General features: G+C 46.7%; 1 protein-coding gene across 1 annotated transcript in view; it reads right to left on the reverse strand.

The window, feature by feature from the left end:
- Positions 1 to 1,575: 1,575 nt before the first annotated feature.
- RGN (regucalcin) overlaps positions 1,576 to 12,829 on the reverse strand; it is a 42,067-nt gene continuing 30,813 nt past the window's right edge. Inside the window, exons 4-7 of the mRNA XM_081328100.1 lie at positions 7,364 to 7,579; positions 5,996 to 6,127; positions 5,224 to 5,378; positions 1,576 to 1,877 (exon numbers count right to left, since the gene is read on the reverse strand). Coding sequence (XP_081184226.1) covers positions 1,827 to 1,877; positions 5,224 to 5,378; positions 5,996 to 6,127; positions 7,364 to 7,579 — 554 coding nt within the window. The 3' untranslated portion in view covers positions 1,576 to 1,826. The remainder of the gene's footprint in view (positions 1,878 to 5,223; positions 5,379 to 5,995; positions 6,128 to 7,363; positions 7,580 to 12,829) is intronic.

The following is a 12,829-nucleotide window of genomic DNA, read 5'->3' on the forward strand; positions in this document are numbered from 1 at the left end:
GTTTCAGTTGGGGCCACAAGAGCAGGGCCCTCTGTGCGAGGGTTGGGTCAGGGTGTCGAGAGCAGGGTGCTCTGTGCAAGGGGTTGGGTCGGGGCAATGTGACCAGGACGCTTTGAGAGGGTTGGGCCAGGACGATGAGACCAGGGCGCTCTGTGAGGTTTGGGTTGGGGTGACAAGAGCAGGGCACTCTGCACGAGGGTTGGGTCGAGGCGATGTGACTAGGGCTGGCTGCAAGGGTTGGGCCAGGATGATGATGATGATGATGATGATGATGATGATGATGATGATGATGATTAATTTTATTTGTATACCGCCCTTCTCCCGAAGGACTCAGGGCGGTGAACAGGGCAGTACATATTAAAGGACAAAATACAAAAATTAAAAGAGATTAAACAAAATGCCCACAGCTCTTACAATAAGTTAAAACACATTAAAAATAATAAAACCCGACCCCATCCCATCAGGCCAGGCCAGCTTGTTCGAAGACATAAGTCTTTAGATCGCGCCGGAAGGAGCGCAGGTTGGGCACCATCCGGAGCTCAACCGGAAGACGGTTCCATAAATCCGGCGTGCCCACAGAGAATGCCCTCCCCCTGGGGGCCACCAGTCGGCATTCTTTGACCAGTGGCACCCTGAGGAGGTCCTCTCTGTGGGAGCGTACTGGGCGGAGGGAAGTTGATGCCGGCCGCAGATGAGACCAGCATGCTCTGTGAGGTTTGGGTTGGGGCAAGAGCAGGGCACTCTGTGCAAGGGTTGGGTCAGAGCGGCCGGAGCAGGGCGCTCTGCGAGGGTTGAGTCACTGCAGCAAGAACAAGGCACTCTGCAAGTTTGGGTTGGGGTGACAAGAGCAGGGCGCTCTGCAAAGTTTGGGTCTGTGTCACAAGAGCAGGGCACTCTGCGAGGGTTGGGTCAGGGCGACGTGACCAGGGCGCTCTGCGAGGGTTGGGCCAGGACGATGAGACCAGGGTGCTCTACAAGGATTGAGTAGGGGCAACGAGAGCAGGGTGCTCTACAAGTGTTGTGTCGGCACAAGAGCAGGGTGCTCTGCGGGAGGGTTGGGGTGGGGTGGTGAGAGTAGGGCGCTCTGCGAGGGTTGGGTCTGGGAGATGAGAACAGGATGCTCTGAGTGAGGTTTCAGTCGGGGTGACAAGAGCAGGGACCTCTGTGCGATGGTTGGTTTGGGGCGGTGAGAGCAGGGTTTTCTGCTAGGGTCGGGTCCAGGCAATGAAAGTAGGGCACTCTGCAATGGTTGGATCGGGGTGGTGGGAGCAGAGCACTCTCAAAGGTTGGGTCAGGGCAACGAGACCAGGGTACTCTGCGAGGGTTGGGTTGGGGCGACGATAGCAGGTTGCTCTACGAAGGTTGGGTTGGGGCGATGACAGCAGGGCACTCTGTGCAAGGGTGGGGTCGGGGCAGTGAGAGCAGGGCGTTCTGCGAGGGCAGAGAAAGACTTGTGGATGAAATAGAAAAGAAAGGAGCAGAGTTGGGAAAAATGGCTAAATATTAATTAGCTAAATATTAATTAGCCTTTCAATCAACAAATTGATAAAATCACACATATACACTATTGATATATTTGAAACTTTATTAAAATATTGATTTAACAGAAAGAAAAAACATTTTTAATCAGCTGTAATAAAAAAGCAAACTGGGCACAATTTGTGGCTGAATTCATGGCTTGGGAGTTTCTTACTGTACTTGTTGGTCTACCATCCTATAACTTCTAAAAAAGAAACATAAAATGTGCAGTGATGCAATGCTGTCATTTCCTTCCATCCTTTGTTTTGATATTTGCATCTTCCATCCTTGTTTTGATATTTGCATCTTTAACCTGCATATGAATATGGTGGGATTCCTTTCACCCCAAGGCCAGTAATCTAGTTTTAAAAAATGAGGATATGAACAGGATAAATTGTAACATCTTTCCTAATAAACTCAAAGCATTTATTTCAAAAGCAAATTTTTGCCTACATATGTTCATTTGTTTAATTAGATGATGTTGTATGGCTTAAATCCAAGGACAAGAGACAATAAAATAGTAAAAAGAAAACAAAACAAAAAAGAACCAAACAACACCCCCCCCCCAAACTTCAACAAAATAATCATCAGGGGCTCAATAGTCATTCTAATCCTAGACCTGAAAGCAAAGATAGGTACCGTATATACTTGAGTATAAGCCGAATTTTTCAGCCCACTTTTTGGGCTGAAAAATTCCACTTCGGCTTATACTCCAGTCAACAAAAAAAACTTACCGAGGACTTGTGCGCGGCCGAGGCTTTGGTGCTTCCGGGATCGCCCGCACCTCTCCCAAGCCACCGCCGTCCGAGACCTGCCGAAGTTTGGGGAGGTTTGGGGAGGTGCGCGCGCACCTCCCCAAACTCCGCGCCTTGCCTGCCTGCTTCTTTCCGCAGCGGAAAGAAGCAGGCAGGCAGGGCGCGGAGGAACGGAGACTTGCCGACGTTTGGGGAGGTTTGGGCGCCTCCCCAAACCTCGGCAGGTCTCCGTTCCTCCGCGCAGACCTGCCGACGTTTGGGGAGGTTTGGGCGCCTCCCCAAACCTCCCCAAACCTCGGCAGGTCTCCGTTCCTCCTGCCGACCTTTGGGGAGGTTTGGGCGCCTCCCCAAACCTCCCCAAACCTCGGCAGGTCTCCGTTCCTCCTGCCGACCTTTGGGGAGGTTTGGGCGCCTCCCCAAACCTCGGCAGGTCTCCGTTCCTCCTGCCGACCTTTGGGGAGGTTTGGGCGCCTCCCCAAACCTCCCCAAACCTCGGCAGGTCTCCGTTCCTCCTGCCGACCTTTGGGGAGGTTTGGGCGCCTCCCCAAACCTCGGCAGGTCTCCGTTCCTCCTGCCGACCTTTGGGGAGGTTTGGGCGCCTCCCCAAACCTCCCCAAACCTCGGCAGGTCTCCGTTCCTCCTGCCGACCTTTGGGGAGGTTTGGGCGCCTCCCCAAACCTCCCCAAACCTCGGCAGGTCTCCGTTCCTCCTGCCGACCTTTGGGGAGGTTTGGGCGCCTCCCCAAACCTCGGCAGGTCTCCGTTCCTCCGCGCAGACCTGCCGACCTTTGGGGAGGTTTGGGCGCCTCCCCAAACGTCCCCAAACCTCGGCAGGTCTCCGTTCCTGTTTGGGGAGGTTTGGGCGTCTCCCCAAACCTCCCCAAACCTCGGCAGGTCTCCGTTCCTCCGCGCAGACCTGCCGACGTTTGGGGAGGTTTGGGCGCCTCCCCAAACCTCCCCAAACCTCGGCAGGTCTCCGTTCCTGTTTGGGGAGGTTTGGGCGCCTCCCCAAACCTCCCCAAACCTCGGCAGGTCTCCGTTCCTCCGCGCAGACCTGCCGACCTTTGGGGAGGTTTGGGCGCCTCCCCAAACGTCCCCAAACCTCGGCAGGTCTCCGTTCCTGTTTGGGGAGGTTTGGGCGCCTCCCCAAACCTCCCCAAACCTCGGCAGGTCTCCGTTCCTCCGCGCAGACCTGCCGACCTTTGGGGAGGTTTGGGCGCCTCCCCAAACGTCCCCAAACCTCGGCAGGTCTCCGTTCCTGTTTGGGGAGGTTTGGGCGCCTCCCCAAACCTCGGCAGGTCTCCGTTCCTCCGCGCAGACCTGCCGACCTTTGGGGAGGTTTGGGCGCCTCCCCAAACGTCCCCAAACCTCGGCAGGTCTCCGTTCCTGTTTGGGGAGGTTTGGGCGCCTCCCCAAACCTCCCCAAACCTCGGCAGGTCTCCGTTCCTCCGCGCAGACCTGCCGACCTTTGGGGAGGTTTGGGCGCCTCCCCAAACCTCCCCAAACCTCGGCAGGTCTCCGTTCCTGTTTGGGGAGGTTTGGGCGCCTCCCCAAACCTCCCCAAACCTCGGCAGGTCTCCGTTCTTCCTGCCGACCTTTGGGGAGGTTTGGGCGCCTCCCCAAACCTCCCCAAACGTCGGCAGGTCTGCGCGGAGGAACGGAGACCTGCCGAGGTTTGGGGAGGTTTGGGGAGGCGCCCAAACCTCCCCAAACAGGAACGGAGACCTGCCGAGGTTTGGGGAGGCGCCCAAACCTCCCCAAAGGTCGGCAGGTCTGCGCGGAGGAACGGAGACCTGCCGAGGTTTGGGGAGGCGCCCAAACCTCCCCAAAGGTCGGCAGGAAGAACGGAGACCTGCCGAGGTTTGGGGAGGCGCCCAAACCTCCCCAAAGGTCGGCAGGAGGAACGGAGACCTGCCGAGGTTTGGGGAGGTTTGGGGAGGCGCCCAAACCTCCCCAAAGGTCGGCAGGAGGAACGGAGACCTGCCGAGGTTTGGGGAGGTTTGGGGAGGCGCCCAAACCTCCCCAAACAGGAACGGAGACCTGCCGAGGTTTGGGGAGGTTTGGGGAGGCGCCCAAACCTCCCCAAAGGTCGGCAGGAGGAACGGAGACCTGCCGAGGTTTGGGGAGGTTTGGGGAGGCGCCCAAACCTCCCCAAAGGTCGGCAGGAGGAACGGAGACCTGCCGACGAGCCGCGGCCACACAGGGTATTCCTGTGTATTCAGGCTTGCAAAATGGCGGATCGAGCCTCTGCTGGCGGCAGAGGCTTGCAGAACGGCGGATCGGCTTATACTCGAGTCAATAACTTTTTCCAGTTTTTGGGGGTGAAATTGGGGGTCTCGGCTTATACTCGAGTCGGCTTATACTCAAGTATATACGGTATTTAAAGACATAGCATTAATCTGAGATGCTTAATTTGATTCTTCACAATATCCAAGCTGCTTCTTTTTTACATACGGTACATTTTTAAAAGTCATATTAGAACTTTACTTTTGTTAAAGTATGTTTTTTTAAATGAATACTGTTTTTTTAAAAAAAGAAAGATATTAGTGAAAATTTAGCTCTTAAATCAGTCTGTTAAAACAGAGATCAATAGAAGGGAATATTCGTAAGTCAGGGTTGAACTGTGAGGTCCTTGACTCTGAGCTTGGTTGTTTTCTTGCAGACATTTCCCTACCCAATTAGTAACATCAGTGCTCTGCCTTCTGCATCAGTATACTGATGATACCTAGTTGCATAATGAAATGTCTGCAAGAAAACAACCAAACTCAGAGAGCACCAAGGATCTCACCTTAAAACAAAAATGCTGGAGTGGGTTTAACGATTATTGGAATAGCTGCCATCTTGACTTTATTGACCCCCAGATGCCCCTCAGTTAAAATACTCAAATGCTGCCCCCCACCTACTGTAGCATGCATATCATGATTTCAAATACACTGCAGCACTCTGATTACCTTGAAAATGCCACCAGCCTGGGGTTGTCGTATGAGAGATGACTCATCCAGTCCAGCAGACGCTGAAGTGACATACAGTTCTAAATAATCATATCCACCAAAAGAACAGGAAGTTGTATTGTCTATAGGCAGCTTCACTGTCTGAATTCTTTTTCCTGTTAAAATAAATCAGGACATTTCCTTAACAAAGGGCAGCAGACCAGCAGAGCGGAACTAGTACATTTCCCTCCTTAAATTTGGGAAAAAGTAAACACCCATGCACCAAAAAATCAGGGAGTGAAGGCTGCAAATGGCGTACTGGAATCTACATTTAAATCTGCAGGTTACACACTCCATCCTAAAGAAACAAAAGGTAGGACCTAAAGCTGGAAAAAAGAGCTTCATGGTCTTTGACATTTTTCAAAGGGAAAATACTGATTGAGCCCTGGGCTTTTTGCACTTAAATCTACCTTCTGGATCACATGCAGGAAGCTCCAGGTCTTGGCATTTATGGGATGACATTATCACAGAGGTTTCACCAATCACCAAAGGTTTTCCATTTGCATTAACAAGTAAACTAAAGCATGAGCTGCACTGCATTTCAGATAAGATAGGGCCTTTTTATACAATATACATGGAGACCAGGAGGCTGCTTTTCAAAAGCAACATCTCTGCATAAGCAAAGGAATGTTCTGGAACACATATTGTGTTTGCTTTAAATCCCCTACACCATACAGCTTGATCTCAGGAAAGAGATGCAGACTTCCCCAGCCCATTCCCTACAACTGCTAACCTGTTTCAGGATCTATACGGATTACCCGTCCTCCACCATAACAGGCCACCCAAAGCTTCCCCTCTGTATCAATACACATCCCATCAGGAATGGCCTCTTCCTTTTCCAATTCGTACATATTCCTGCGGTTGCCTGAAAAAACACATTGAAACCTATTACAAGTTAAGACATACATTTCCCAAATAATATTTTTACAAGAAGAGATGCAAAGGAGAACATCATAAATTTATTTTATCTTGGAAGGAGTACTTGGGATCATGCCGGAGAATATTCTAAACTGTAAATTGGAGTCTTAGAGAAGCAGGCTTTTATCTGTAATATAATATTAAGCAAAAGGATGGCTAGAGGTCGACTTCTCCAAATTATCGACATTATCTTCCAGCATGTATAGAGTTATCTTAAATGAGTAAGATTAACTGAACTACATAGTTGGGAAAACAAATATGGATAAGAAACATGTTTTGGGGTATCAAGTTCACTTTAGCTTAGATGTGCTGTGGATCCATTGATCTGAGCATAGGGCTATGTTCTTGAGATGGGGAAACCTAGTTGAATGTTTTCTCGTTGCTATTATTTATTTAATTATGATGCCGCCCATCTTCCTTACAAGGTGACTCTGGGTGGCTTACAGCCATGATACCTGACTCACATAGTACAGTCCCAACCCATTCACCTAAAAGAGGATGGATTTTTTTTCTTCATAGTTTGATTTATTTTGATTAACTGTAGTTTTTACTTTTATACTACAGAATAATACAATGTTGTTATTGTAAGCAATCACAAGATACAGATGGCAAAAGCAATCACAAGATACAGATGGCAAAAGCAGACTTTAGCAGTAATCAAAGAGGGAGAAGAGATAGAGCAGACATGACACCATTATCTCTGAAAAGAAAGAAAATAGAGCAGTGATATTAGTGCTTATTGTTTTCTTTATTAAAGAGCACAAGTTTTATAAGGGCTGCACCAAGCATCTTAAAGAGTTATATCACAAAATGATTTTTACCTAAAATGACTTGTGACTCTAGAGATTCTACTATAGTAGAATGTGTGTGTTATGTGTGTGTGCACCCACACCCTTTCAAATCAATGTTGATTCCTGGCAATAGCCTGGATTAGCCCCTACAGTTTTATTGGCAAGATTTCAGAAGTGCCTTGCCACTGCCACCTTCTTTCTAGAAATGAGTGTCTGGCCCAAAGTCACCCAGTGGCTATATGCCTAGGATTAGAACTCATAGTCTTCCAGTTTCTAACCTGATCCCTTAACCACTATACCAAGAGTGGAAGAGAGAGAAAAAGCAACAATTTTAAAATGGTGTTCAAAAAACAACTTTGTTACACATTTCAAACCATGGAAAGTAGGCATACAAAGCTTCCCGGTTTGCAGGTCATAATCAAAGGCATCAACACGGTACGAAAGGCTGTCAATGTAGAAGAAGGTTCTGTGATCCAGAGACCAATCCAAACCATTGGAGATGTCCACCTTGTCAAAATGTTTCACTACGGAATGGTCAGGAAAGAGAGTGTAGAGTGAGCCCTGGTGCCGTTCAACCACTGCAGGACGAATCTCCTGAGACATCGTACCTATGGGAATCAGAGAGTTAACAAGAAAAGATCACAGAGCATCACAGAAATAGCAGGAGAAAAGATGGAGTTGGATGTCACCTTTCCTAAGACAGAATGGAAAAGTAAGGGGAGTGGGCAAATCACATATTTTCATGTCCACAAAATGCTGAGGTGCACTTTCAAGACTCATGGAAGCTGATCATTATTATTATTATTATTATTATTATTATTATTATTATTATTATTATTATTATTATTATTATTATTATTATTATCATTATTATTATTAAATATAGTTTCTTAACTTTTTACAATAATAATCTTTAGTGCTTCATGAACAGTGTGTTGTCTGGGTTCATATATTTAAAACAATCAATGATTATTTCTGCAATTAATCAATATGTTCATAATATATTTCTTCATCCTCTCTTCTTCCTGTAATATTCTCCTTTTGTCTCCTTTTAGCTATAACACATGGTGAAAAAAGAACAAATAAAAAACAATATATACTATTAAGGGAAGAATTTAAAAAACTAAAATTAGAATTACAAATAAATCCACAAAAGAAAATACTGAAAAGACAAATGGAAATAATAAAAGATAAATTTAATTTAATAGAATCAGAAAAACTGGCATAGCAAATTAAGAGCAAAACAAAACTTTTTTGAAAATGCAAATAAACCAGGAAGATGGTTTGCTTACAAACTTAAAAAACAGAAGGAGAAAAAATTGATAAGTACCTTAGTAGATGAAAAAGGCTGTTTAAAATTTAAAATAAGATAATTAAAGAATATTATGAGAAACTGTGTGATATAGAAGAAATTTCATGGGAGAAAATGATTCAATATATGGAAAAAAATAATTAACAAAAATTTCAGAAAACTTTAAAACTATGTTAAATGAGAAAATAACAATGATGGAACTGACAGAGGCTATAAGAAGACAAAAAAACAAAACACCAGGACCAGATGGACTCCTGGCAGAGTTGTACAAATGTCTACAAGGTACATTGAAAGATGTGTGTAATGAACTGTTGAAGGAAAAGTCTTCATCATGGTTCAGTCCAAGCCGGGAATAAACAACATGGCGATTGCTTTAGGAAGAAGGTTGCAGTTTATTGAAGAGGAGAACCAGACAGAAAGATGGCTCTGGAAGAAAAGAGAGTGAGCACATGTAGGGAGTGGGTTTTTATACCCGCTGGAGCTCTTGAGGTTATTTCCTGTTCCTGTTTGAGGCTTTGCATTCCCTGTATCATGTACCAGGTCTGAGTATGCCCCTCTGGCATCTGTAGGTTAATCCTATTATGTCCTGTCTTAGAGTTTGGATGGGGTATGTAGATTTTAGGTGTCTTTTGTCTTCCTAAACTTCTAGCTGGGGGCCTCCAACCTTCCTGAATGGTTTACATCTGCATTTCTACACAGCTGGCTTCTGCTTGGGGGAGGGAGACTTGGGGCTATTAAGAAAAACTGGGCTTGCTTTTCTGCCTGCTTTTCTGATCCTTTGAGGAAATATATTTTTCTGCCCTTTTAATATTTCCTTCTCTGGGGGCTGACTTCCCACAAATCCCCCCTTTGTGCCATAAGTGTGTGAGTGACACTTACTGGCACAAGATTAAAATTGATCTGGTCAGGGAGACTTGCTAAACAAGCTTTAAACTCTTAAGCCAAAAAAATGGAAGACACTAATGGGGGCAACAGAAAATGATCCCTGCAGTGGCTCCCAAAAGGGTAGCTTCCAACCCATAAAGGCCTAAAAGTCAGGGCAAAAGTTCAGTTAGATGGAAAAGAAATTTATAATGTCCAATATTCTGTGCCAATTATTTTCAAATGTTGGATGTCACTTTGAGTTTCCAGTCAGGTTTGCACAATCCTCCCAAAATTCTTCACAGCCATGGTCTTCATCAGTACATAACCACTGGCTGCCCATTTTCAAGGGTTGTTTCCTGCCTTAGCTCTTAGTTCAGTGCATCCAGGTTTGTAATGTCCAATTGAGATTAGCCAGTATGCAAGCCAGGCTATTAAATTTTCTTAAATTGCACATAGTGAGCCCTAGCACTCCCAATCTGAGTCCACCAGTGCAAGATATTCAGGGCTTAGGTTTGGAGATCTCTTTTCTGCTACTTCCCTAGTCAGGGCAAATCACCTGAGGGGGCCTGGTTCCCTCCCCGTTGAAATTTGCTGGAAGTTGTTCCTACAAAATTTTAATGACAGGGCAAGAATCAGGCTGGAGCCTTACTGAAGGTAAGTGTAAGAGAGACTCAGTGTGATTATGAAAGGTAGGGGTGTGTGTGTGTGTGTGTGTGTGCGCGCGCGCACGCGTGCAGGCAGCTACTAATACAAAACAGGCAATACAAACATTCTGGATAAATTTTCCTCCCACCAGACAGAAATCCAAGGTGTTCAGGACTTGCTGTGCCAACTATTCCCAATGCCATCTCTCCATAAATACATTCAACTGGCTTATTACTATACAAATGGGGCAAGAAAGAAGCCCTTACAATGAGTTTCCACCTTTCTCCCATAGTCTTCCTAATTTTCTTCTGAGGCTTTATGTGGAGACCAATGGCTCCAGGATTCCTTCCTTCCTCTGCAGCTTTCACAGGGATCTGGGGGAATAGTCAGACTTGGGAAGATCTGTTGCATTCTGGGTGCATGGTGACTTTTAGTGGATGGTTGGATTCAAAACCCAATTCCATGGCTCAAATGGATGGAGGCAGCATTTGGGTCAGTATGCTCTGCTTCCAAAGGTTGTGGGGGGTCATCTGTGTAGGGCTGAAAGATATGAGAACAAGATCTCCCCCTTTTCTGGATGGAGTCTCCTAGGAGAGGCAGACAAAGGCATGGAGAACAGAGGATAAGAAAAGAAGAAGTAGAATTGGGGGAGGGGGTAGCTTGCAGACATAATTTGGAAAAGGCATCAATACTGCAGTGGTTAAAGAAACAGATAAGATGGTGACAACACAGATGAGGACAAAAGAGGCTGGATTCTGGTAAGAACAAAAATGAAAGGTCTCATTTCTGAAATTGAACATTTGCAACATGTTAGAGAGGACTTTAGGACGTGCAACTTGAAAAATGCTGGTCATGTTTCAGGAAAAGAATAGACAGACAAAACCCATTTACAACACATACAATAAATGCAAGAGTGAAGAGCAGATGAACTTAAAACATTCCCTCCTGCTAACTTTGGGCTGATCTTAAGACTACAGAGAGAGAAAGAAAAAAAATCATTTTTCTTTACTCGGTTTGTTGGCCAGACAAACAAAGTGAGGGTATTTTCCTTTTGGTGGCTTATTTTAAGCAGAATTTCTAGCAGAATTTTAAAATTCTTTTCTCTTTGGATTAGAGAGAATTAACAGTCACATTTACCTTAAATACAAAGACTTTGACATACATATACACACAAAGACAAGTAAAAGAAAACAGAAAAGGGAAACAGAAGTCTTAGTTTTTACACATCCTGGTCATTCCCACAATAAATCTCAGTTAACTCAAATTAGGGAAGGCACAAATCTTAAACATACTACATAGTAGAGAGAGAGAGAGAGAGAGAGAGAGAGAGAGAGAGAGAGAGAGAGAGAGAGAGAGAGAGAGAGAGAGAGAGAGAGAGAGAGAGAATCACTACTTCTATATCTTAATTTCCTTTTAAGTATCTTTATTTAGCCAAATTAGTTTCCCAGCAAAGCCCTGAGCAAAGCCCATTCTTCACAAATTTCTCTTGCTCACTTCCTTTTTCATACCATCCAGGATGGGCACTCACCTCTTGTTCCACGCCTCGAGCATATCTCCAATGGGTGTCTTAATTCTGACCCTCGAACTACAGCTAACCATGTTCCCCTTATGATGTGGGGTTCAATCGGCTTAGTTGGGTCCCAGCGGCACTGGCCAGCCACTCTTAGTGACACTATCCCTGCTGCCCCGCCGTCGGTTTTTGGGCACAAAAAAATGCCCAGGAGGACTTCAGTTCCCTAATGAAGTACTGGCCCCTCCTACCTAGGGAACTCTATCGCCCAATTTTTCTGCCCCAAAAAGGGGTCTCGGGAGGACCTGCCGCCCTCGGCTCAGACAGATACTGGCACCTCCTTCTTCCTCACTGCCTTCAGTTTTCAGACTCAGGAGGAGTCTGGGAGAACCTATGCTTTGTGCCTTAGTATGACCTGCTCCTACAGATGGGCTTTGCTTACAGGACCTTACCAGCTGGTTGTCAAAATCTGATTCTCTCACACTCATTCCATTTGCACACAGTCTTTCCCTTTTCCCTAACAAAAGGTCCTGCACTCTGGCCAAACCCCCATGCTTTCCAGGGTCTGCCACTTGAACAGATCCTTTCTGCGGTTAGGAAAGGCGAGAGGGAGCAAAATCCACCTGTGATTGGGGGAAAATGGGTCTTCTCAGAGAGACATACACATTTCTCTCACTCCCCTGGGCTTTAAAGTTAAATTTTAGAGGTACTCACCTTCACCTTCTTTGCAAAGCAGCCCTTGAGCTCAAACCCAAAACTCCCGTTACTACTGTAATGTATGTAAATATGTATGTATAAATGTTATTAACCAGTTATAACCGTTAAACACTGTGAGGTAACTTCGCTGACAGAAGAACACGCGGGAACTTTGACAGCTGTCAAGGTTCCCCGCCAGAGTGCAGGCGCAGCCATCTGACAGCTCGCGGCTGTCATAACACAGAAGCCGGCTTACCACGCGGAGAGAAGAGCTGTCAAACGCAACGACGGGTGATTGGACTACAAGACGCGGCGCCAAAAGACACGAACCTGATTGGTCTAACCTGACAGCAGCCGGCTATAAAAGCCGAACAAGTTGTACTGTTCTTTGCCCTTGTTCTAAATAAATCCCAGTTAGTTAACCTGTCGTCCTGCGTGGTCCTTCAGCCAATTCACTGGCGACGAAGGTGGGATCGCTCCGGAGCTGAAGTCACGGCCGAGGAAGGGAATTCCCGGCCAAAGAGCAGTCACTGGAAGTTTTAACTTCCGAACGGAGCGAGACTAGGACCGGACGACATGGCCAACTTCGGGCGTGTGAGGGAATTCGACACCCGCCATCCGGAGCGATGGCAGTCACACCTGGGGCAGGTCGAGGGCTTCCTCCTCGTCAGTAAAATTACCGACGACCGAGCAAAGGCCGCAGCCCTCCTGTACATCAGCAGGCCCCCGGTATACGACGACGCCGTCGGGCTGTTCAGCCCGGTGCCCATCACCGAAGTCTCCTACGCGGACCTGGTCGACCAGCTCAACAAACATTACATGCCAGCCCGC

Source organism: Vipera berus (genome assembly GCF_964194415.1).
Source record: "Vipera berus genome assembly, chromosome: 4".
Classification (NCBI taxonomy): Eukaryota; Metazoa; Chordata; class Lepidosauria; order Squamata; family Viperidae; genus Vipera; species Vipera berus.